The sequence below is a fragment of the Glossina fuscipes genome, unplaced genomic scaffold (genome assembly GCF_014805625.2).
Source record: "Glossina fuscipes isolate IAEA_lab_2018 unplaced genomic scaffold, Yale_Gfus_2 1, whole genome shotgun sequence".
Classification (NCBI taxonomy): Eukaryota; Metazoa; Arthropoda; class Insecta; order Diptera; family Glossinidae; genus Glossina; species Glossina fuscipes.
Genome location: NW_023998415.1, coordinates 5926318 through 5952955, shown reverse-complemented (window position 1 = coordinate 5952955; position 26638 = coordinate 5926318). Strand labels below are relative to the sequence as shown.

Below are 26638 nucleotides of genomic sequence, written 5' to 3'. Positions count from 1 at the left end.
TACATATGAACTAAATTTTTAAAAATATACCAAAAATATTCAGAAAACGTTATTTATGAAGATTAAAATTTTTAAATATATACCAAAAATATTCAGAAAACGTTAAGAAGATTAAAAAAAATACGTTCCAGTTTTTAAATAATTCTTGAAAAATCAGCAACCGTAATCATCATCGTCAGAATCGATTGCAGCACGGCGCCTGTCATATTTAACGGTACTTTTATTCTGTGGCATCTGGGCATTAACATTTTCCAAAATATGAACAAATTGTGCGTCATCTAGTTTGCCGCGAATCTGACCCATCTGTGCCATACGTATAACCATGCTTTCAAACATTTGGGCTTTGTCGGGCTTGCTAATCTTTAAAGTATTTACTGTTAAAGTAAGTAAATTTTTTTTTTTTTGCTTTTTAAGGAACTGGCAAAGTCTTAGTCATTTTAACTTACGTCTGGCTCTGGCCTGTTGATCCAACACCTGAGAAAGTATAGTATTTTTTATCTCTTCTTGTTGACGCATTTGTTCTTCCTGAGCTTTCTGCTTATCCGGTGCATTGTGCCCACCAGCCTTAAAAAATGCGAAAGAGACTGGATTAATTGAGTTGTTAAAGACATCGCTTTACGTAAAGATCTATGTTGCCCAGTTACCTATCTATTGCAGCAAAGAAAATGAGTCATTTTTGCTTTTCATACAAAACAGAAGCCTTTTAAAATTTCTTCCAAGTTGACGATTACATTATTTTAATAAATGTTAAATATAATCGGTCAGTTGGAGAATTAAAAAAACATTTTCCCGTTAACCCCCTTTCTCTATATATAAGGCACATGCATATATAAACATTTCCGCCGGCCATCGGTTTGGAGCTTTTACATTCTAAAACAGGAAATGAAACTTACATATTGCGATTGTAATTGGGCTAACCGTTGAGCTCGTACAGCTTCTAAATCATTGTCAGCCATTATCTATTCCCAATAACTTCGTTAATTGATTCGAATTTTTTCGCTCCTTTCCTTATTATTATTTCTTTAAGATTATTTTTTGTTAGGGATGCGAGAGTATCATATATTTATATTGATATCGTTCTTCTTCTCTTTAAAAACAGGCATGGCAAAAATTAAGTTGAAAGTGCCGCCAAGTTACTACTCATCAATATTATCAAATAAGCCTAAATAAATAGTATTGCAAGCACGATAACGTCGCGCTTATATCCTAATGTTTGGGAATATACAAAATCAAATGTAGTTACGTTTTTCGTGGTGAAATACACTTTTTCCAACTTTTAAACGGCATTATGACAATTTGGAAACATTTGCTCTTGTATGCATATAAAATAAAAACAACAACAAGTAGTTAAGACGATTTACGATCAACGTAAATGCCCAACTTAACAAAAATGTTAACGCCAAGCAGCTAATGTTAAAGGCCCAACTTAATCGACAAAAGGGAATCGATTCTGTTAAATAACACACCAAATGCCGAACTTTACCGACAAAAGGGATTTGATTCTGTTAAATAACAGACCAAATGCCCAACTTTACCGACAAAAGGGAATCGATTCTGTTAAATAATAGACCAAAGGGATTCGATTCTGTATAACATTTGTTGGCATTTCTAATTAAAATTTTGTTTGCTCTGACAGAGGAACTTGGCAACCCTGGTACCGTGGTGGTATTGCTGGCATTATCCTTTAAAAAGTTGACTTTACCCGGATAGAGAGAAAATTCACCACTTTTCAACGCTTGCCTACACGTGTAGAGTTAATTGTTCTCTTATATAAGCCAAGAATAATTTTTGTACTACTTCATAAAATAGATAATGGAGAGAAATAAATTGCTAAATATCGGGTAACTGGCCACGTTAAAATTAATCCTATGCTAATAATGGTTACTAAACATTTCTAATGAACATAAAATGATAATCTTAAATTCATCAATAAGTTGAAAAATATGTTTTGAAATTTTCTTTGTTTAACTGATTCTTTTTCATTTATTTTGCTCCATATATTCAGATATTCAGTAAAAACTTCAAATACAGAGAGAAATATCAACGCAATTTAGAGTAAGTAAGTGTTCGTGTATGCCACGTGCGCTAAATTAAATTTAAGGTTCAATAATGATGACAAGCTACATATATCACTGACTAGCATTGAAGAACTTAATCGTGCACTACCAACTGAATTATTTATTTTATAACTTTTTACTTATTCCAAAAAATTCTGTCTATATGATATAATATTTCGTTCATTTACAGTGCTCTTCAAAATGAAGTTCGATATGTTTAAAGGATTATAACACGGGTTCGAATCGACTCATATATTATATAACGTAATATAATCAATGTACTTGATTGAAGACGTTTCTGGTTTTAAAAGTAGGTCACTAACATTATTAAAAATTTAACTTAATCATAAATTAATTTTCCTTTTGTCAGGCGCATCAATTTTCTTTAACTTCTGGCAATTGAAGTTGTTAGTTGGGCACTCAACCATTTCAGAGCATTTTTGGCAATTTTTTTATTTATTATAAGCGACTCTGTGCTTTGCCTTTCAACAGGGAATTTAGCGAGGGCCTTGTTTAAAAATTATGGCGGTAAACTTGTAAATTTGAAGAAATTAAGAAATTTTATATGAAAACATCGATTTATTAATAAAAAATAAAGAAACATTAGATACTAAATATTCTAAAGTTTTCACTTTCACTACTTTTCTTTTCCTTTGTTTTGCTGACGGCTTTGCATTTTAATTACCTGACTACGTCGTCCTCATTTTCCTTGTAATTCTATTTTTAACTTCTTTTCTCCAGCTTTATTTTTTACACAAATAAACATTCTGGACTTATGTTTCACTTTTCTCGGCTGGTATATCTATGCCTGTTAACACAGGGGATTATCAGAAAAATTTGCTGTGTAAGCCTCTCAATTTACAGGTTTTATCCATTCTTTTTTCACAAACCAAAAAAAGAATATTTGCATCGATAAATCAATGATCTTGTAGCGCGGAGGATCCCACCTTTTATTATACCGGTCGATTCAGAATCATAATCTGAATTGGCCCAAGCCTGTCTATGCGTATGTCCAGTCGCAATTCTTGAGATATTTTAATGAAATTTAATATAGTGACGTGTTTTGACTCAAGAACAAACGCTATTGAAAATGGTTCGGCTCGATCCACTTGTTCAACCACTCCTCCCATATAACGCCCTATTGTGAAAATTCGTTACATGGAAAGAAATGGTAATTTTCAAATTTTCTCGGCAAAAGTGGTTAAGTAATAGTATTTCGGCATTCTAAATTGATATGAAAACTTTGCAACAGCTAGAGCAACTTTTGAACCCCCTCTCATATAACGAAAACAGTATAATTTTCAATGCTTCATGATGAAAATTATATCATAATAGCAATTTAACATAAAAAAATTAACTGTACCAAATTTCGACCATCTCGCCCTAGTTTTTGGATCCTATCTTAATAAGGATTTTCACGAAAATTTGATGCTTTGTAGAGCAGAAAAATCTAAATTTTAAATGTGGTGATGAAAATCTACCCATATTCTAGGAATTTCCTACAATAATGAACTCTACAAAATAAATTTTGTCTAACGACCACGTACGCCTATTTTTGAATTCTGTGCTGTGTAAGAATTAAACCTATACTACATTAGGTTACGTTTTAGGCCTGTTACCCCATAAATACGCACATTAAAAATAAGTATTGTGTTAGACAATGTGGTGTAGGGTATTTAAAGGTTGGATTCGCCCGACCATAATGTTCTTTCTTGTTTTTCTCCGTGGTTTTACCAAAACGGTTCGAGGCGAAGATCATTTCAACACACACTTTTTGGATTTACTTAGGGAAACAATGAACAAGCAAACTTACTTATGTTTTTCTATAGCAGATATTCAACAATCCGGGTCGGTTTAGTGTTAAGTTATAATTTTTAGGAGAGTTTAATAAAAATTTCTTTCATATTTCGATTTTTGAATATATACATATATTTGCATATATTTGTAATTGTATTTCTATTTGATTTGTGTATTTACGGTATGCAATGTATTCTTATTATAGCGTCAAAATATATGATAAATGCAAATAAATGGTTTTTTCAATACTTTTTTGGTAAATGAATTACGCTAAGCACAAAAAGGTTTAAAAAATAATTTAATAGCTAAACAACCTATTAAAAGGAAGGAATGTAAAAAAAATCGCAAAACTTTTATAATTAAGCATAAATAAGAAATTTTGGTCTTAAGAGAAGCCAACTACAGATAAATATTGCCATTGACCCTAAAAGTATATATCATTATTGTGATATAATTAAAAAGGTAATTTTGCATTTACTTACTGGAATTCCTAAATTCCAGCCTGAGCCGGCTGGATTCTCTTTGGTAATGCCGCAACGCTTACAAATTATTCCATTCATAGCTACCGCCCATACCTCAGGTCCAACTGAAACAGCTTTAAAGCCTACATGAGTGTCAGTGTGCGGGGCGATTGTTGATAAATTCGGTAAGAATTGCCAATGAGAACCTTCAGGGAAAAATTTTGTTACTTCTCTGCGCACAGCCAAACGATTCGAATTATCCAACGCCCAAATGCCTGCCTCACCTACAGCAATAGCTTTAAAATGCACGCCAGCAGGCGCTTCAATCGTTTGCCAGGCTTTACCTATCGAAATTTGAACAATATTTTCCTTTACAGTATTTTCATGGACCTCTTTTTATATACTTACCTAAAGGATTTTGCTTTGTTATGCCATAGCGATAAAATATTGTCCCGTTTCGTCCTACTACCCATACTTGACCTGAGGGTGAAACACTGATGCCGATTAGAGGCTGCTCGCTAGGTATGTGTTCCCAGCTATCACCTTTCGGATTGAAAGAAGTTACTCCATATCTTATTAGAACGTCCCCATTCGAAGCTATGGCCCATGCATTTATGGAGACTTCTTCCCTCATCTCATTGGGATTGTCTTCATTTGCTATAACTTGCAAACTAGCGTCCAAAATTTTCGAGTGACTTAGTTCCTGCCAAGGTCCGCTACTAACTAAACGACACTTTTTTAGCCAACGTCGTCGTCTCACACAATCCGTGATACGTTTCTGCGCATGATACGTAGCGGGAAAATCTATGGCGTATTGCCAACCTTCCTTGTCAGCTCCGCCAGGAATATTAAAATCTATCATCCAATCAGAAATCCATTCGTAATGAGATGATAGAAGCTTAGTATGCTCCTTGCTACGTTTTTGGCGTCCCGTTACATCACTCCACATATGGCGATCTGTGGGTAAACTCTTAGTTGTGAAACCACTTATGGGGTTCCAACGCTGATTTTCGTACACATAATAGTTGTGTGTGTCTAGCATAGGATTAATTTTGCCGGAACCTCCTTCTAAGCCCTTTAAAAAGTTACCACCCCAGCCGCCATTGTAAACCCAAGCAGTATTATCGCATGTCATGCCCCACACAACGCCAGCTCCGCAAGTAAATACGCGTTTAAGATGACCGCCCATCTGGCGCCAAAACATATTTTGCAAGTTCACTATAAATGTGGGGCAACGATAAGTGACGTTGAACAGTTTAACCCGTCCCGATACATAAAGGCAGGTAACAGCAGCGGGATCTACGCGATAATTGTAATCGGCAAAATGGCTATTGTTCACTATAATTTGGTAGTGATTTTTTAAAGCCCTTACAAGAAAGATAAGAACAAAACACCGTTATACGTAAGATAAACTAAATTTTTTTTACGGTTATGTTTATAGCGAACTGACTTGATTTTCAAATTAAACGTTGCGCCCGGAGCGAATACCATTTTATCATAACGCATCTCATCTTGCCATTCTGAATCGTCCATAGAATTGAGTACTGTGGTCTTCTCGTTAAATCTGATTCAAGAAGGATGCATCATTGTTAAAACCAGTGATACTCTCATTTTTTTAATTTAGTTTAAATTAAAATTTACCTAGGATTAATATGCATTGCGATTACACGAAATTTTTCAACTTTAACACGTAACTTTATATTAGGATGGCATTGTAAGTCGAAGCGTATTTGATCGGCGTCATCATACACGCATCCTGTTATATCCAATTCAGTGCCTGATGGCATACTGTAATTAAAGATATTAACATTTTTGATATTAAACATTTTTTTGTAGTGCCTTTACCCATTGCAGAGGGTATTATAATAGGGCGTTTCCATGGTGCTAACATCCACTTTTTGCATGAAACAATTTTCTTGTTCAACCCATTGTTGCAACTTGATGTTTTCCGGATCAAATACGTATACATCTCCTATTTCCGTAGTAGTCCAAATCGCGTTACTCGCTGGTGTACCTGACACTTCATTAATTTGGCAGCACACTGAAGTTAAGTGGGACAACCAATCTTCCATTTCAGCATCACTTAGGAAAAGCAACCTTACAGGCGAACAGTTTGTCGGTAAACAGGGAGCATGTATGGCAAGACGTGGTGACGCTGGTTCACTGCAGCATTGTACGCATGTTATGGCTGAGAGAGAAAATTGAATTTTAGTAGTCACTCCGTCCGGGTGAAGGACAGTAAATGTTCCAGAATCTGTTGCTCTTGATACACTAGGATTTTGAGTGGTGGGTGTCGAGGCTGCATTGCTGCTAACCCATTCTAATTCTATGAGGCAGTCTTCACATTCTAAAGTGTCGGGCCGCTGATAGCGAGCCTCAGCCGACTTAATCCATGATGATAATTCTACAGCTTTCTCGTAGAGCCCCAAGTTAGGTATGGAATTTAAGGCTAACTGACGTTTTTGTAATTTTTCCAAAATATCTTTACGCCATGGTGCGTTCACATCGACACACCCATCAGCAGCTACTTGCTCATTAAACCAGTTGGGCAAATTGTTAGGATTAATGGTCACTGCACCGGCAGTCACACAAAGCCACATAACCTCACATTCTGTCCAAAACTGAGAGCCTTAAAGAGTGCAATCTTTCAATTATTGAATTTTAGAAAATTAAATTAAAATATTCCACCTGCATGATCGTCATCATCTCCGAGAAAAGCATCTGAACCATGGTGAGTTGAATCGGCATCAAACACGGCAGAGTCACTTTCGGGATGCGCCTCCGCGCCTACAGCTGAGCCTACTGAACGAACCGGGGACCAAGCTCTAGGATTTTTTAGTTGAGTTTCGTAATGTTTACCAGTTACCTCAGCTACTTCAGTTGCAGGCGCACTCGAAGCATGTGTAGTTTCACGCAAAGCAGCCGCGCGCTTTCTATGACGTTCATTCAGATTCAGGCTTCCAATACTTGGTGGGGAGTCAGAGTTATACTTCCATAAGTCATTTTTTAAGCGAACGTGCGCTGGGGCAGCGGTGCCATTACTGGAGTGCGAGCTGCTACGTGAAGCAGCGGAAGTGATTGTAGCGGGAGGCATTACGTTTTCGATAGGAGCACATGTCTCTACTACGGCTTTTTCTTTTTCCCTACTATAAAGATTTGAGAAACTTTGATGCTTGGAGCCAGGTGTAGAACTGCTACCGCTTTTACGGGATATAAGCGACATTGAACTCGAAGTTCGACTGATTTGCATTGGCAGTTGCAATTGGCGCCATTTCTTGCCTGTTGGATCAGATAGAGAAACACCAAAACGGTAATAAAGCCCGCGATCTGCAGATCCTATCGCAAATACCTACAAATTGTTAAATATATTTAGAAAATATACTACTACTGTAAAAAAAACTTACTTGATCATTGGCTGCTACCGATACTGTAGATATATTTCCTATCATTTCTACCCAGCCACCGCCTATAGCAGCATCTTCGCTAATGCCTGATGCGTCACCTTTAATGCCTCGTCTAAACCAAACGCTATTATCATTGGTGACACACCACACCGAATCAGTCCCAACCGAAACTTGCACAATTTTCAAACCATTTGTTGCATCGCAACCGTTAACTGGCGTTGGGGGTTTAACATCCAGCCAAGCTTCTCCCGCCAAATTTTCACGTGTTACCCCTGAACGTACTATGACGCGACCGTTATATAAAACGGCCCAAACCAATCCCGTAGGCCCCACGCTTAATTGTGTAAGCTCGCTACCTGCTGGGGTAGAAATAGCTGTCCAGCGCAAACCTTCTGGGGAAGAGTTGCTAACGCCAGTCCGAAACATGGCCTAAAATATAAGGAATTTTAAATACAGAATTTTAAATACAAAAACTAGACATTTACTCTGCCATGAGCTGTAATCGCCCAAACTACAAGGGTGCCTGGGGGAGCGTTCGGTATGTTGGTACCACCAATTGCCACATCAATAAACGGCTCTTGTGTTGGATCTTTGTGCAATGGAGCAACAGCGCACCAACTGTTTAAAGCGCCATATCGACGGTAACGTATCCAACGTCTGCGACGTACATAGGAATTCCATGATTTTTTAGCGGAATAATTCATCGGAAAATCCAAAGCATACATCCAGCCATCTTCAGCCAACGATTGACCTTCTAAATCTAAATCCAAATGCCAATCACCATCCCATTGCCAAGCCATTGACGGCAATCTAATCTTTTCAATGCTACGCTCTTGGCTTCCATCAGCAGACGAGTGGCGCGGTCTATCTGTAGGCAATAATTTCTTCGAGAAACCTTCTATAGGTAGCCAACGTTCATTCTCATAAGACTCTTCCCGTACGCGAATAGGCACATCTAAACCGTAAACGTGGACGTATACCTGGCGGTCGCCACCTATTGCCCACATGAAATTTGGCACAGCGCTTATCTTTTTAAATTCTAAGCCTAAATAGGGAAATTCTCGCCATGCTGCCGAACTTGTAGACAATGTATAAACACGGCCTTCACTGCTTGTAGCAAACAACAAGCTGCTAGGCATTTTTATTGAGTGAATCACTCGTCCGTAAATCGCAAAACCTATATGTATGTTCTGTGACTTTACTTTATTTTTACTTGACTGACTCACTGCAAAAAACTTCGCTTAACAATTTCGCACCATTTTTCCCTTTTCCTATTTCCTTTACTTTTCACCCACACATTTTATTGCTACACTTGTGAACTCCATTCGATAAGATTTCTTTTTTGTTTCTTAATCGTTTCTCCCTTTATTGTGAAAAAAGTGTATTGAGAAATATCTAATTGACAATTCAATCCTTCAACTAGTGCTGCTAAGTCACTTCAAAATTTTTATAATCAATTCAAGTAGCGATGACAAATCACGTAATTTTATATCGATAAGTTTTCACACAAATAGGACAACAAAGGTGATTATAAAATTAGAAAAACACACACGCACTTATCGTTTTCACATAGCTATTCTATACGGTTTTGAAATTCCAAGCATTTAATTTTTGTAATTTTTTTCCAAGTAAAATTAAACAAATTAGGCTGTGTATTCTTACATTCGGATTATGTTTATTTTTAGTCTTTTCTTCTTCTATTCAGGAAATCAACAGTATTGTATTTGCTTTTATCAATCAATTTTGTAATTTGAACGATTCGCATGCATGTAACAACTTCGCTATTGCTAATCATCTTTTTCACATATATATGTATCCATCGCCCAAGGATGAGGAGAGTATTCATAGGTCAAACCATGTGCAACGGCCCGAAGGAAGGATAAGAGACCCCACAAAGTATACATATCCTTCATCTGCATCAAATTCTAAATCGAGTTAAGCATGCGTCCGTCTGTGTATATTGTAAACATTCTCTTGGCCGCTAAAATTAAGCTATCGACTTTAAATTTGGCAGAAATATTGAAAGTTCCCGCATGCAGATTGCTATTGAAAATGGGCCAAATCGGTCGAAGGATACGCACCGCGTGAACGGAAAACACCTATTTTTCAAAGGGAATGAAAAAATCGTTTTTTTGCTCATCACTCATAAACAAATTGCAAATAAATGTATAAAAATTCGAGCACATATTCTATGGATAATGATGTAAAACCAGTATAAAAATGGAAAAAAATTGACGACGTCTACCCAGTATTATAGTGTATCAAAAATTAATTTTTTTTCCCAAAATCTTTAGAATGCGCAAAAACAACCTTTAAAGCTAGTCCCATAAAGAATGTCTATTTCTATCTCTATCTCTATGTCAAGCTCTGCATCCCCATCTCTATCTCTATCCCCATCTCTATCTCTATGCCTATCTCTATCTCTATCTCTACCTTCATTTCTATCTCCATCTCTATCACTATTTGTATCTCTATCTCTATCTCTACTTACATCTCAATCTCTCTACTTCTCTCTATCTCTAGCTCTATCACTATACACTTTATATAATTATTTTCTTTAATAACTTCACTTATTTCGAACACCATGCTCGTAATATTGTATTTTTGATAGCCGAAGGCTAACGTTGTCCACATTTCAGATGTTCGCCGAAAGTAGCCTCCAACATCTGTGTTGGAGGCAGATGGCAAAAGTCTTTTAGTAGAAACCGCTGCTTTTAATCTTAAAGAAGTAATTTTAAGCCTTCGTGTCAGCCTGGCGACTCGACCGAAAGTCTATTGGTTTTATTATTGGCTACTAAGCAAAGCCAATTAAACAAAAACATTTAATCCCTCATCTTTAAAGATTTGCAATCATTAAGAATCGCAAGGGTGTGAAGATAAATTCGAATTTAACTAGCAAAGACACCTACCATTTCCAATAAGAAAACGACTTAACAAAGCTCTGTTAAATAATTACAATTAACATATATATTTGGATTTGAAAGCCTACTCTTTACTCCATATTAAAAAAAGCAAAATATTTTTGTAAACATTTCATGAGTCTATATGAAATTACCGTCCAAAAAAGCTAAACAAATTCAAATTCTGCTTATGGAGGCTTTTTCTATTTCGATGTTTGAAATTTGGTAAGTGAGCGAAAAATGAATATGGAAAAACAACCAAATTTGAGACTATAGTGTGGCCAAACTAGAAAATGTTACCAATATTCACCTATATCACGTGAGTCTATATAAAAGTACTTGTCGAATGAGCAAAAAAAATTGAAACTTTTCTTTCGGGAGCTATTTTTAACGATTTTTTGAAATTTGGTATGTTAGCGAAAAATGGGTGTGAGTATAGTATAGTATGAAAACTTTTTGGTTAGAAGGAAAGAATAACATTAGCACCGCCCAGGCATTAAAAATCTGGTAGACAGTTGTAGCTTTGGCTTGTTTTTGAAAATTTTTAAATAAAGTCCATCTTACTTTTCTAGAGCCAATGCAAAAATTCATAATCGGGCAGGCATTTATGTATTTGTGAAAATTTGAGTGCATCCGCATGACCGACTATGTAAATATTCCAAAGAAGCCGCCGATAGAGAGTAACAAAAATTCGATTTGTCTGCCTATCATGCCTTTCGAAATATATATATATATATATATATATAACACAATAAAATATTAGACGACATTGTTAGTTATTTCGCTTAGGTAGGTTGCATGTTGACGACCTTGTGATGGGAAGAAAACAATTACAGGATATAATAATAACATATTCTAATGAGGGAAGAAGACATGCAATCAAATAAATATAACAAAAAAAAAAAAAAAAAAAAAAACAATTAAAACGACTCACATAAATTCATTTTATAATTATGTGTTAAAGTTATTTTCATTGCTATAAAATGACTTGAACTTCAAGAGGGCTCTTGTAGACATCGTATGCTAATAATAAATTTAATATATTTGCAAGTTATTTTAATTCGGTTAGAGAATTATGGACAAATTTCTTATTACATTTTAATAAAGCAAAACTTTCTATGCTCTATGTATTCTTCCAAATTGAATTAAAAGTCATTCACCTATTTTATACCCACCGCAATCGAAGGATGAAGGGTATGTTCATTTTGTTGAAATATTTGCAACGCCCAGAAGAAAAATTTAGAGACGACGAATATATATAAATGTGCTGATCAGCATCAAATTCCGTCCGTCTGTCCGCCTGTCCCTCTGTTTTCTTGGCAGCAACACTGGCAGTTTATGCGGGCACATCGGTGTACTGAAAATGGGCCAAATCGGTCGAAGAATATGCCCACAGGGCTATATAAAGCCGGAACACTTGTTTTTCAAAAGGAATGAAAAATTGTTTTTGTATAGTCATTACCCATAAACTAGAGCCGATAAATGTGTAATAATTTTGAACGTATATTCTATGGGCGATGCCGATGACGGCGCCTGCCCAGTCTTGTAATGTATCAAAATGGATTTTTTTTTTTTTTTTTTTAACGGTGATTGGTATAAAAGATTCGGTCATGATCGAATATAATTTTCTTGCTTGTTATTAAATATAGAAAACAGTTTTATTTTTTCATTTTTTTGGCCGACTAAGTGACATTCACGTAAAAACTTGTTGATTGAAGAATGGTTTGTTAAGTGCTTCATAACAAATGTATATACATATGTATGGTATGTATCTTATAAGTGGAGAGCAATTAGATTAGAATCTAGCATAAAGCATGTGAAGGTAAAGTATTAAAAATAAATTATGACCAGTTTTCAACGACGAATGGGCGAATGGACGAATTGCGATCTCATGAAAATTCAGTACCTCTTTGAATTAGAAAAAAATCATTTCTTGATTTACTGACCATATTGAGAATTTTTTTAATTATAGTTATGTTGAAGGAAATTTTGTTTCGTCGTTTCATTTTCATCTTCTGAATAGCTGTTCAATGATGCCTTAAGTTAACACAATAACGTGAGCGAAATTCGAAATCGAATTTTCGAATAATTTTTTTAAGCCGTTATGGCTAAAGGTTTCAATTTTTTCAGCTAAAGCTAACTAGCTGCTTAGAAGGTGCTTAGAAACTAAATCTTTTTAAGTTTTTAAGGCACTAGTAGTTCCTTACTTGGAAAAAGCTCTTTGAAGTCATATCTATTCGGTGTTCGTTTAAATGTAACCATTACTTTTTTTTCGTATAATTAAAAGTGTGGGGGTTTTTTTTTTTTTTTTGAATGGAGAATTTTGTTTGTTATACCCTACAGCACCTGTGGTGCAAAGGCATGTGAAGTTAAGTGCAGATGTATGCAACGCCAGTATGGCTTGGCGATGGATTCAAAATCACTTTTTGATTCGATCTAAGCTTGTCTGTCCGTCTGTCCATCTGAGATATCTGGAGGATATCTGGTATGCGTACGTGTTTTCACTAAAGAATGAACGCAATCGAAAATAATTCGGATCGGGACACTTTTTTCAATACTTCCCATATAAAGTCTTCCTATGAACAGTCCTTTATATGGATAATGTTATGTAACGTAACGTAATGGGTATAATGTTTTTATTTGTTTTAGCTCCGCGATGAGACACTAAAAGTGTTAATTAAATTTCAATTTTTAGACGATATAACATTTTGTTGGATAAGCATGTAATTGATGTTTTTAAACATGGATTTATAATGTATGAGCCTTCGCTTGCGTGCACCTATGTGTCGGGCATTTAATTCGAACAGTAACATTAAAAAATGTGAAATGGAAGCGAATGCAACTTAAACGCTTACACTTGGTGGCCTTGAAAGCGCACATAAAAAACTAATCAAAGTCATAAAGTCAACCAACATTCACATGATATAATAATAAAAATGTTCTTGTGACATTTTCTTCTTTTGTATTTTTGTATATAATAAGCCTATAATAAAAGTTTATATATTAAGCTGAAGCGTTTTTTTTTTTTTTTTATTTTTCTCTAAAGGATTTGTGGTCGCAATTATAAAAAGTTTTCAAGCAAAAAAAAGAAAATAAGGAAAAATTATAAAAAGTAAAAGATTATAAAAGAAAGAACAAAAGAAAGAACGAAAGGACGATAGAAAAGAAAGAGAGATAATAATAGGCCATCGAACAATGAAGCATGCACTCTTCTATATAACTTGTAATAGACCGCTATGATCTCATCTGTGGGTTAACGGTAGTTAGCGTGCCTCGAGGAATGAGTATATCCAATCAACTTTAACTAAGGGTAAAGAGAATCCGACAACAATAGCAACAACCATAACAACATTTGAATATTTTAACGTAAATGCCAACTAAACACGAACATACCTTTTTATAGGATATTAAATGGTCTGGACAGTCTAACTACAGAGCAAGAAACGAAAGGGGAAATAAGTAATAGAAAAATATTGACCAACACTTGGTATTACGGTTAAATGGAATAAAAAGCGCGTTCCTACCTTTAGTTATCTAAATGCTGCGTGTCCAAACACTTCTGTTGCGTTGACAAGGCTACTTATTAATTTAAAAAGCAAATAGAAAAAGGGCCAAATAATACGTTAATCCCTTACCAACGTTCTTAAATTCTATAAATATTTTACAAAAATAACAAATAAGTATATTTTAAAAGGCAATTAGATAAAAGCCTTTAGATAGGCATTCGCATTTTTCAAAAAACAAAAAAATTTTTTTTTTTTTATTAATTTTGGACATGGGTTGTGCCAGCAGTACGCAACCTCTGATAACAACTGCCGGAAGTGAAATGTTAAAAGCAGCCACAAATGCTGTCTCGGATGCAACTAAAACAGCTGAAGGTGCTGTGCAAGGTAAAAACGAAACAAAAATATAACAAGAAAACAATCATATAAAAAACAAAATAAAAAAATCTTAAACAGTCATTAGTGAACTATGCGAAAAGTGTTGAGTTTCCTTTCTCCAAGTATCATACATTGTACTGTGATTGCATACATACATGAATTAATGTACATTTGCCTATGCATTCGCTTGTTTGCTTGTTACTTTATCGTCTCTCGCACATGTTCATTTATAAAAAAAATGTCTCTTCTTATGAAAAAAATAAAAACAACAGAGAAAGAAAAGGAAACCCTTTATAAGAGATATGCTACACTTATCTCAATACACAAAAACACTTGTCACTTGCCAAGTAAACGAAATCCTTTTGTCGGCGAATACACACCTATGCACGCATACACATATATTGCACTCTTGTACAACAGTTCTTTTACTTCGTATCCTTACATGTCAAGTGTAGTTAGTGCATGTACACTTTGATGTTAAATTATTGCGAAAAACGCTTCACTAAAAATAGTACCGCTAATACAAGACCAAGTAGACAAGAACGATAAACAGTTTTTGCCATTTATAAGTCTACGTTTGGGCGTTGCTTTACATTTAATATTTAAAATAGTTTTTATTATAAAATTAAAAATGAAAAAAAAAAAAAAACTTATTGAAGAAGTGAAGATAGCTCGCATTTTTTGTATGGTTTGTGTCTTTGCGGAATATGTCTTTATTAAGTTACGATTTATCGTTTGTTACCGTTATTCGAACCCATGCCATATTTGTTATTAAAGCTCGAATATTGGAAGGTGAGATTTTCTCTCCATTTCGCGATAGCGTTTATATATGCTGTGGTCCAAAAAACATACACCTATATGTAAGGTCCCAATTCGGAAAGTTAGATAGATTCCTTTGTCAATCTTCACCATGAAATATTGGAAATTCGATCTTTTTACTATTTCCGCAGCAACGGTTATACGAAAGCGGGCTCAAAAAATTTCGCCGGCCGATCCAGACCTTACATATCATTTTGGAATGCCGAAATGCTACTACTTAGGCACTTTTGCCGAGAAATTTTGAACATCGCAATTTTTCCCCATATAACGACTTTTCAGAATAGGCCGTTAAATAGTGATAGTGAGTGATCGAAAAAGTGAACCGATCCGAACCATTTCCAATAGAATACGGCCTTGGTCCAAAATGCGCCTGGGTAACAGAGAAACCTAATTTCATTACTATATCCGGGATTTATCACTGCCAAAATCGTCTCATATATACCCTCTTCATACACACAAGAGGCTAAATTAATTGTAAAAAATTTTAAGGGATTTACAAGGTAGCTCACAAATGTAAATGTGTGCATCAGATCTATAAATAGACGGACGGACAGGTAGGGAATGATTCTGAGTCGATTAATACAATAAAAGGTGGGTCTATCTCATGCCCTTCTGTTCACACAAACTTAATACACCCTTTAACCAGCACTAGTGTAGAGAGTAATAAATCGAAGGAAGATTTGTTTTTTTTTTTTTCTAAACAGAATACAATAACTTAATGGCGTTGTTGTAATTTACAAAAAAAATTTTCGCGCTCTGTCTTATTTAGGGCATTCGTGGAAGAAATTTGCTTGCTTGTTGTACCCCACGCCACAGGTACATTAACTTTGTCATATATATATATATAATATTTCTGTATGTAATACGTCGGTCAACAATTCCCAGGACTAAGCAAAAGAGCAACGCCTTTTTTTCCAGTTTTATTACCAATCCTTCGAGAGTGAAACAATCAGTTCGGCAACGCTCTCTAACACGTCGATGCCTTTTTTATGAAACGATTACTCGAGGCTCTCATTGTGCGCTCTAGTTTTCGCAATAACCTCAGCATTTGATTTGCATCTTGTTGTCTGGAGCAGATAACTGTCGATGGACGCGAGATCTGCGTAATACGGTGTTTGCAGAAGTAATTCGAATTTCAATTCTTCTAAAATCGATATCGTGACTATTGATTTACAAGTTAATCTTCTCTTGGTCGAATTTTTATGCAAAGCAGTGATTTGTTCGGGACAACAGTTGTCCTTTGCACTTCACTTCACTTCTCAATTGTTTTGGGCATTCGCCACGTTCAACGTCATCGATGTTTCTACGGTGCCATTTAATATCAGGAAAGCATCGAAAAATAGTTTTCGAAGAAGAAATGTTGGTCATAATGTTATTCAAATCAATACTAACTTTGAAGGATATTTTTTCCGATCAAAAATCAATATTGAATCAATACGTGTCTGTATTTCCCTAGTACATGGGAATATGTATACTGTTGACTGGTAGCAAATAATTGGAATGATGGGAAATTTTGATAGGTTTCCTCTGAAGTACTTTGGCACTGTTTAGAAATAATATGAATTTTGTTTTTTTTTTTTTGCTAGAAGCGACATCCGTATTTACGTCTCGGGAACTATTGACTCCTCAGTCCGAACGGTTACATTTGTTTAATCACATCTGCTCGCTTAAATCTTAATTGCGGTCTTAAGAATTGCTTTGGAAGTTTAGAGTCAGCTATTTTTGAAGTTTGAAGTTTAAAAGTCAGCAAAAATTGATCTCTAGGTTCATCCGTAATTAGCAATAGCGGAAAAATCGGAAAAATCTCATTCAAGTTCTTTGTGTTATATATTTGTACTCTATAGCATCTGTGGTAATGGTGTATGCAACATATGCCCGAATCTATGCAACGTCAGAATGAAAAGAAGTCAGGCAGATGCCACTTTATGTGTACCAAACGGTTGAAAGTCATTTCTAAATCGACTTAAGCATGTCGGTCCGTTTTTCCCGTGTCTGTTTGATTTTTATACTTGTATATTTGTCTCATACTATACTATATGGTAAAATTTTCGCAATGTTTTGATGAAATTTGGAGATAAACCGTGAGGAAAACAACTTAAATTGACCTTTGGCTCATTTTCACCCCTACTACCCGTAAAAGAACTTTTTAATATATTTTATGTTGATGACATTGATAAATTATAGACTATTTTAGCATAATAAGTGAATAATGAAATTTTAGATGCGATGAGACCATTGTGTCAGCATCCTTTCATATCGCTGCTTCTTATGAAGGATGAGGTTTTACATGTCGGCATAAGATTCACTTTTTGATATAATTAAGATGAAACAAGTCAGAACATCATAGTCGGGCAAGGCCGATTCTTTGATATTCAACACTACTTCGCCTAGTACAGTTACTCCATAGAGTAGACATTATTTTCAAGCAAAGCCATAATTGTCATGAAAGCCCGTATATTGAAAGGTTCGATTTTCGCTCCATGTAAGAGTTTGTGTCCCGTGATAGTGCGATTGTATGTTGGGGTCCGAAAAAAAATCGACCTATGTGATCCAAATTTACTGCCCCTAATTTTTTATGTGAAACGCTACTGTGAATTATTACGGTATCGTGAGATATCTTCTATGTAGTGGGCCCATGTCATTCCAATTAGGTCAACTTAGTTTTTCTATTTAATTACTACCGTAAACAAATTTTCATCGCAAACACATTTGCAATTAGACTTTTTTGGCATAAAAAAGTTTGCGTTTTTTTTTTTGGCGGTATCCAAAAAATAGATCCCTGCGGTTCCAATTCGGTAAGGTAGATCTTTTTTTCAATTTTTTTTATAATTTCGATCTTTTTACCATGTAAAGCTTCCATTTTCGCAAGAACGACGGTATGAGAGCGGGTTCAAAAAATTGCCCAATAGCCGATCCGAAGTTTTTTCAACAATTTAGAATACCGAAACACTACTACTTGGGCACTTTTTCCGAGAAATTCTGAAAATTGCAAATTTTTCCAATATAACGGCTTTTGAGAATATCGGATTACTAGTCCTTGGACTAAAGTATGTCTGTATACTAAATTTGATCAAAATATTTTAAAAATTGCGTTTGTAGCTTCAACACAATAATACATGGACAAACATCAGACGGATAGACAGGCAGGCAGATTGGTTTAGATCGATTTAGAAAATGATTCTGAATCGATTGGTATAATAAAGGGTCGGTCCATCTGAAGCACTTTCGGGGGCGACATACGTCCGCATTAACTTAATATAGCCTGTACCACATGTTGGGTAGGGTATAAATATATAGAAGTCGATCATAATGTTTCACATTTATTCCGTTTATAAACGTAATGAAATTGCACAGCATTTCCCTTTAATTCTTTTCATTTCTAATTTTAATTCTCTAAGTAATCAAGTAAAAGTAATGAATGAATGAATGAATGTATTTAATATGTATTATACTTACTTTCCAATTTATATCACAATATATATTTGTGTGAAAACTTATTCTTTCCTCTTTCAAAAAAAAAAAAAAAAAAAAAGAAAAAAGAAAAATAGGAAGAACAAGCAACAACTTATTTACAAACAAAAGGGATAGAGTTAAATCGATTTCAAATTGCGTGCAATGTGCTGACCCATATGTGTATCACGGTATAATGATTTACAAGCATGTAGTAAAAGTGTAATTAGTCAAAGCTCTACTTAAATGGCTCTTTTTATTTATTTATTTATTTTTTATTTTTTAACTTGCTCTTTATTGTTTCTTAAATCACATAAATTAAGTTAATAAAATACTTTGTATTTTGATTTGAATTTTTTGTTGTTGTTGCAGGCGTTAAAGATACATTGGGGAAAAATTTAATTGCGGTTAAGGAAAATGCTGACAACGTGATGCAGGATGTCAAGCATGAGGTAGATCAAACAGTAAGAGAGAAGGCCGAAATGTTGGAGGAGGCGAAAAATTCGCTTTTAAGTAAATTGCATTTAGGTCAACAGACAGACGCGATTGCAGATAACAGTAACGATAACGGTAACTGTAACGGTGTTAGCGATGCGAGTACATTAGACGTGGCAAAAATAGGGGAGACAGAAATTTTAAATATAACTGAAAAAATGAACACAACAACATCCGTACAATCCGCAATTAATAGGAGAAGTGAGAACGTGTTAATGCGAAACGATAGCGAGGCGGATAGTTTGCGTACGTCTACACCAGAACCGGAAATTGAGCAAGCTTTAGCAAATGTTAGCGTAGATGATGATAATGTTAGCCCGCCCACACCGAAACCGCATTTCGCGGAACTTGAAAAGTTAACGGAAGAATCAAATCAACAACAACAGCAGCGGCAGCAGCAACAGCAACTTGCGAACGTTTTAACGGACAGTATGCCAACGACCACAACAGCAGCTGATAGCATCATAATAAAGGAAGCGAATAACTCTGAAAAAGAGCATGTGCTAGCCGAACAAGTCACATTATTGTCTGACAAGACTAATAAAAACACTAATAACAGCTCTACCGAACAGTGAGTAAGAGCTTAAAACTTATTATGCAAAACATTTTGCTAAATAAATTATTGTGATACGTTATGTTATTTTTATGATCAATTCATATAAGAACAAAGGACGCAAAAGGATAGAAAAGCGAAGAGATATCAATATCTCGCATCGGTTTGAGCCAAAGCTTTTGATACCCACCGTCTAAATTGTTATTGTTCGTATAAAATTTGATATTATAAACGTGTTCTCTGCATATGCAACAATATGGAACAATATGAAAGTCTCTCTTCTACTGCATAAGCGACTAATTTAAAAGCGCGATTATGAATCGGGCATACTCGGATATCCTCATCGTCGTGCGATAGACGATATTTTAATTATGATTGGTGTTTAATCGCAGCTACACAGCTGTGAGTGCATGGGACGGGCGTATGTGATCTTATGTGATCTCTCCGCACCATCTCTCTTTCTATGCGTCACTATGTTACATATATAGGGGTGCAACAACGATTGTTGTAATGGGTAGGGACTTCAAGTTTCTGTGAGCGATTGTACAGCGAAGACTGTGTGGTAATGGCTCGAAATCTAAATTATATTATCTTATCCCATTTAGAGTTACGTACGTGGACGGAGAGGCAATCACGATTGTGATAGATTTAATATGATAGAACTTACGCTGATGAGGCGATGCAAACTATCACTAAATAAATCATCTTTCATTCAGTTTCGTCGTGCATATACATATATAGTCGTATATATATAAATGTTTCTATCATCAATAGTTTATGACAGAATTTTTGATATTTTCATTAATTATGGTTTTAATTAAGCACATTTGCATTTACTCAACCTTAAGAATTCACTAAAAAACCGATTTGTAAAAGAAGTGATCAAAGCTTCTTTGTTTTTTTTTTTTCTTTTTTTTGTTGTTGTTGTTATTGTTGTACATTAAGACAAATAGTTGTAGGTTCGATCAGTTTTAATGATTAAAAAAAAAGAAAAAAAAAAGTTGATTTAATTATTTAGTCTACGCATCTGTACATATTAAATGTCCATCTATACATGCATATATACATACATACATACATACATACATATATGTCAGATTATAGCAAATTTTATTAATAAACATTTTATAAATTCTCTCGATTATTTATTTATGTTAAAGCAAAACTTGTGACTTTTGTGTATGAAATGTTTTTTGTTTGTAATGCGTAATATGTATTGGAACATTGCCTCCAAGAAAGTAACCTTGCAATGATCCCATTGATCCTGAAAATATAACTCAAGCGATGCTATTTCGATAAAGTGGTGAATGGCCTACGTTTTAAGGGCGTTAATGGGGAACGAACAATTGTCATAGTTGTTATGGCTTAAAAAATTGGCTTCAAAAACCCAAAAAAAAAAAAAAAAAAAAAAAAAACTTATATAAAAAATTATATAATTATTATCTTTTATGTTTCTTCTCGTAAAGACTTATTATTCGCAAACAGCGTGCGTTGGGGCAGGGGCAGGGGCAGGGGCTCCAAAGGCACCGTCCCACCACTACGGAGTGGGAACGAAATGCTGATTTGTTGGCCACATTGCGTAAATTCAATTCGCATATTGCAAACAAACATGGCAATAATTTGACACGTTTACCGCATAGCCAGTGTAATGGGAGACGCGATGGCTATCATAATGAGAACAACGATGCATGCGATAATTTGTGCAATTGCTTGGGAAGTCCGCTTAACATTCAATCCTCGAGTAATATGATGCATGAAAGGAGAACCGCGTCATCGGATAAGGAGTACAGTAATGGCTTTGCAAACTTAACGACAGGTCGTAAGTTTGATTACAATTATAATCGTCAGAGATTCAGTGTAAGTTTACAAACAGCAGTAGTGGCAATAAGTTAATGCAGTTTTTAGAGAGCATTTGAGTGCACGATGAGTGTTTGAAACTCCTTCAGAAACGAAATGACACTCCGCGTTGCAGTTCGCTTGCCAAAAAACAAAACAAAAAAAAACTCTAAATGCGTTCAGTTCGAACGTGCAGTGCAAACAATGATTAAACTCGTAAATTTCCTTTCGCAGTAAAACTTCTTCACAGATATTGGCTCTAGATCGACGAGGCGCATGTGTATTCTATATGCATAATCATATAATTCAATATTGACTGACTGAATGTCAGACGCAGGGTAATAAAATTTTATTCATTTGTTTTTTTTATTAAAACCTCTATCACTCTATTTTAATATGCGTAGATGCGCAGATGAAACGGGTAAGTTAAAGTTATTTAGCAGTGTTAAGTCAATAATTAAATTTAAGTCCAAGTTCAAGTCAAGCCAATGTCAACATTCAGTAGCTTTAGGTTTAGCTGAGGAATCATGTAGAATCTGAATGTCACGGTCAATAGAAGAGAGACAGTTAGATAGAAATCATGTCTGAAATGGTGAAATAATATACGCAAACATTTACACATATCTTTTTTTTTTTTTTTTTTTTTGTATTTTAACACATAAAAGTTTTATTTGCCAGTAATTTTTCTATTACAGTGTTAGTTGTCTTACTTTCACAGAAATAGATATACATACGTATATTTATAAAATTCACATTTATATACACATATAATGATAGTAATAAACATACTTTTTTGTTTTCGATTTACATAAACATACAAAGTTTCATAAGTTCATTGCTTTTTTTTTTTAATTTTTTTTTTTTTTTTTTCAAAAGTTTTTTCACAAATATTATTTGATTGATTGGCTTATTAATAATAATAATTAATTATAAACATTATCAAACAAACATCTTATGTATCAAACAGGAAAACAAGTGTCATATAAAACCATACTCGCAATAAAAATTTTATTTTCTTTATATTTGTTTTTATACCAAAATCAGCAAGTTTTTGGTGGTTTTTGCTTTACATAAACATTTCCTAACATTTAATGTACGTATTCTATATATACATATGCGTATATATAAATGAAAACAAAAAATTAACCAAAAGATATGTTTGAAGAAATTTCAAGGTGAAGTATGAGAACAAGTCTTTCTATATATTAGATATATATATATATATATATATATATATATATTATATATTAGATGTTTGCATTTGTATTTTGGCCATTTTTCCACTTGAAAAAAGCATTTATTTCATCATTTTCTGTAACTTTTCCCCGTCTTTCTGACAAGATGGCGATATCGTGGGCAGCGATCCAATCATCGATCGATTTTCGCAATTCCTCGCTTGCCAACCAAGCCCGGTTGTATCGATCAGAAAGCGCTATGTCTGCTCAGTATGCTGGATGCGGTAGAACTTCCCATACGAGCTGCAACGATGTAGCCTTGACGTGTGGCCGAGTGTTGGCATGCAAGTGGATGATGGCTTTGCTGGACTGTTAACCGCTATTGCTGGTCGGTACGCATCGGCATTAGCAGTTTCATTCGGTTTCAGCTGCCCTTAATGCACTACGTTACACTACTTGTTGGTCCCATCATGTGCACAGCGAAATTTTTCGCTTTAGTGCCGATGTGGACGGCTCTCCTCCTCCTAACCCATGAATTTTCGTCTTTGGGATTGCCGTAATAGAACCACTTTGACTCTTTCGTTGACAGTCATAATACGCCAAAAAAAACTTTTCTTTCTTTGCTTGGCAAGCAATGAAAGCAATGCATATTGAGCATTCCATGATTAACGCCTGCACACACATTGATGTGTTAATTGTCCTAAATGGAAGAACTTTTTTTTTTATGTAGAGAGGGAGTGGTTAACATTATGAAATTTAACCGTTGTGTACATTAACACTTTGCATTACTTTATTATTTTCATCAATAAATTTCGCTGGCCAAAATACATATAAGCATCTATTATACATATATCGATGTATATATATATATATATACATATATGGTTTTCTAAATTTTTTTTTTGGGTTTTTTTTTTTTTTGGGTTACTTTGTAAAGAGTTATAATTTGTGTTTAACTTTTTTTTATTAAATTCAGTCTCTTCAATGTAATGTTAATTGATTGTTTATTTTAAAGTTAGTTGTGTAAAATTTTTAAATGAAAACGCGAAATTAATATTTGAAATTCCAACAAAACTAATATCGATTCTACCGATTTCATTCATTTATTGAAAATTCAAGCTTAAGATCATAGCCATCTGGGCCGAAAACGAAATAATGACTCATGAATGAAAACTAACCGATTTTTCTAATAAAACAAATTTCTAAAAAAATTCTATGCTTACCTATCCTACCTCAAGTAGGCAACGATTATCGAAAGGATTACCAACGAGTTACGCAAGAAGTCATTAACGCAAAAATCTCACAATAAAATTTGGTATTGGTAACGTGTTCGTAAAGGCAGGAGGGGAATTACTTATAAGCAGAATATTTTCAAAACGTAAATACCGTCAGTCGAGTCAAGAGTATCGAATCATAATATTCGAACGGACAAAACATTATTATTTTTCAAATATAAAGTTCTGTAAATAATCCATTTGTAAACGGATCTCTTAAAAATTGTAAATAAGACCTATGTTACTTTAAAAACCACAATTCAATGGTATGGACTTATTCATCAAAGTAATTGGATAGAAACGTAGAAATCATAAAAGGGCATCCTTAAGGTTACGGTATTATTAGATATATGACTTCTTGTCTTGGATGCTTAAATTACGGATTTAATTATGATTTTACAGCATTCTTTTTATTAACAAATAAGTTTTTTAATTTTAATACCTTACACCGTTTGCGGGAGAAGGGTATATTAAGTTTGGGCGAATGCATGCAACACCCGGAAGGACTTAAAATAGACTCATTCACTTTATATTGTATCGATCGTTTCAGAATCACTTTCTGAAACGCTTTTCGAATCGATATAAGCTTGTCTGTCCGTCTGTCCATCTTGTGTTTAACAACCGGAAGGAATTAAACTAGGCTCACCCACTTTATAGTATACCGATCGTTTCGAGAATCACTTTCTGAGTTACTTTCTGAATCGTTATAAGCTTGTCTGTCCGTCTGGCCGTCTTGCGTTCTTGTGTGTAACATAAAAGTCACAATTTTTGAGATATTTTAATGAAATTTGACATATACCGCCGACATGTTTTGGCTCAGAGACGAGCGCTATTGAGAATAGTTCGGTTCGGATCACTTCCCATGTAATAACTCATTTTGAAAATCCGTTACGTGAATAATTGTATTAAGGGAATTGATGGAGGTTACTTAATTGATTTGTCTTTATACCTTCATCACATCTTTACAGGGATTATGAAGTCCTTGCGGATCGAGGAGAATCATTGAAGACCAATTACGTAAAAATGTTTTAAATCAACGACTATTCTACCATATTCGCTGTCTTTTTGCGTTGTTCTCCATTTTTAATCATTTCGTAGAAGTAAAAATAAAGTTATGAACCCTATAAGAGTGATGTAAGAACAGAAAGCAGGTTTACTTTGTCGTAAAGTGAGATTAAATTTTTTACTTCATACGAGACTTAATTCAACGCTTATGCGCATCTAAAAATAGAAAATTATTTCGCATATTGCTCATAAAATATTTAGGTAATCCATTTTCGCGAATATACTATCATCTATCATTTATCAGGGAACCAATAAAGCTATGATTAGAGACAAGTAAAACGCGAAACAAAATATATTATAGACCTTTTTTCTGATAACTGAAACGATTAGTTTTTTAGTTGCTATCCTTTGTATTCTTTTCCTTTTTTTTTTTTATTTGAACGCTTAATATAACAAAAAGAACATATAGTAAATTGGATGAGATACAATTTCGCTCTAAAGGAAGTTGTAAAGTCTTTGGCGATTATACGGCTAAATAGCAAACTGCCGCACATCCATAACTGCTGTTTAAGTGTTTCAACGTGTAAATCAACATGATGACGCTTGAAGGAATACTATTGAAACAAACTCAAGATTCTTTTTAATTTAGCTGAGAAGATTGAAAACGATTGCGTATTTATCAAGAGAAAACACAAGAAAAAAAAAACGCTTAAACAACATAAACCATAGTAACGACCTTCATTATCCTTCAATGTTAGTCGATTAAAAGTCAGTTCTTTTCGTAATAGATTTACATTTTCAAGAGCATATTTAAATGTTGAAAGTATTTTGCAATTACAAAAGAGTTCGTTGCAAGTTGTCTTTAATTATTATTTAAAGGGTTAGCTTTAGTTGGAAGAAATATATTCTCTTCTATTCATATTATGAGTTTTCCAAATGGCAAAAATGTGCCTCTTTGTCAAATCTATAGGTTTCAAAAAATTGCTTTATCCATATGAAGTTGTCAAGTTTATAGCGAGAAATGTTTATTCCTTCCAGATAATCAAAGATTCAAGGCTTGGTTGACATGGATAGGTTGAGTTCTCTCTTTCTGGTTTATTGAGTGAAAATTGACAACCGTCCCTGTTGTATTTTGTTCAGTTTCAAGGTTTTTGCTGCCCGGTTGCAAGATTTCAGTATTCAATGTCGAGAATCTATGAATTAAAATTGTTGTAGGTGCTACTAAAGATGGGTGGTGCATTTATCATATAATATTAGTTGTTGCCATACGAAAGGAAGCAAATTTCTAGGACCGTACAAAGTATAGTCCGCCCGGGTAATTTGTGTAGTAAATATTCCTCTTGTCGCAAAAATGCAGATTTGTCAAAAACATTGGAAGTTCTTGTCACAAATTGGCCAAATTAGTCAATCAACACGCCTACTATGTAATAATCTAACGAACATTGATTGCTACTTTTTGATAATCTTGTGTTTTCTATTAGAATGAAAAAAAAAATAAATAAATCAGCCGCGCCCACTTACTATTGTAGGG

At 34.5% G+C, this 26638-nt stretch overlaps 3 protein-coding genes and 1 long non-coding RNA gene across 5 annotated transcripts; 2 read left to right on the top strand and 2 right to left on the bottom strand.

Moving 5' to 3' along the window:
- Positions 1-83: 83 nt before the first annotated feature.
- On the bottom strand, positions 84-1057 carry LOC119632189 (programmed cell death protein 5). The gene is made up of 3 exons (XM_038024992.1): positions 894-1057; positions 447-564; positions 84-374 (listed from the first exon to the last, which is right to left on the bottom strand). Exons 1-3 carry the CDS (start codon positions 954-956, stop codon positions 154-156), a joined length of 402 nt encoding a protein of 133 aa, XP_037880920.1. The 5' UTR covers positions 957-1057; the 3' UTR covers positions 84-153.
- A 718-nt stretch (positions 1058-1775) lies between these two features.
- On the top strand, positions 1776-2368 carry LOC119632681. 2 transcript variants are annotated; one of them, XR_005246801.1, is made up of 3 exons: positions 1776-1841; positions 2006-2055; positions 2248-2368. It is a non-coding gene; the product is annotated as an uncharacterized LOC119632681 (long non-coding RNA). The 2 variants fall into 2 exon arrangements; XR_005246802.1 differs by having other exon boundaries at positions 2006-2059.
- Positions 2369-4000: 1632 nt separating this feature from the next.
- LOC119631742 (tectonin beta-propeller repeat-containing protein) lies at positions 4001-9097 on the bottom strand. The gene is made up of 9 exons (XM_038024215.1): positions 8205-9097; positions 7720-8148; positions 7004-7664; positions 6161-6944; positions 5957-6103; positions 5766-5879; positions 4724-5682; positions 4337-4659; positions 4001-4278 (listed from the first exon to the last, which is right to left on the bottom strand). The coding sequence occupies exons 1-9, from the start codon at positions 8856-8858 to the stop codon at positions 4240-4242; spliced, it is 4110 nt and encodes a 1369-aa protein (XP_037880143.1). The 5' UTR covers positions 8859-9097; the 3' UTR covers positions 4001-4239.
- A 5297-nt stretch (positions 9098-14394) lies between these two features.
- Positions 14395-21710, top strand: LOC119632191. The gene is made up of 3 exons (XM_038024999.1): positions 14395-14509; positions 19142-19835; positions 21284-21710. Exons 1-3 carry the CDS (start codon positions 14395-14397, stop codon positions 21708-21710), a joined length of 1236 nt encoding a protein of 411 aa, XP_037880927.1.
- The last annotated feature ends 4928 nt before the right edge of the window (positions 21711-26638 follow it).

Bases quoted from the DNA above. Each gene is read 5' to 3' on its own strand.
- LOC119632189 (XM_038024992.1), bottom strand. From the start codon at position 956: ATGGCTGACAATGATTTAGAAGCTGTACGAGCTCAACGGTTAGCCCAA. The intron at 565-893 runs GTAAGTTTCATT...GCATTTTTTAAG, and splicing joins CCCAATTACAATCGCAATAT to GCTGGTGGGCACAATGCACC. The intron at 375-446 runs GTAAGTTAAAAT...TTACTTTAACAG, and splicing joins TCAACAGGCCAGAGCCAGAC to TAAATACTTTAAAGATTAGC.
- LOC119631742 (XM_038024215.1), bottom strand. From the start codon at position 8,858: ATGCCTAGCAGCTTGTTGTTTGCTACAAGCAGTGAAGGCCGTGTTTAT. The intron at 6,945-7,003 runs GTGGAATATTTT...GCACTCTTTAAG, and splicing joins AGATGATGACGATCATGCAG to GCTCTCAGTTTTGGACAGAA. The intron at 4,279-4,336 runs GTAAGTAAATGC...ATATACTTTTAG, and splicing joins GCTGGAATTTAGGAATTCCA to GGTCAATGGCAATATTTATC.
- LOC119632191 (XM_038024999.1), top strand. From the start codon at position 14,395: ATGGGTTGTGCCAGCAGTACGCAACCTCTGATAACAACTGCCGGAAGT. The intron at 14,510-19,141 runs GTAAAAACGAAA...TTGTTGTTGCAG, and splicing joins AGCTGAAGGTGCTGTGCAAG to GCGTTAAAGATACATTGGGG. The intron at 19,836-21,283 runs GTGAGTAAGAGC...CTTCTCGTAAAG, and splicing joins AATAACAGCTCTACCGAACA to ACTTATTATTCGCAAACAGC.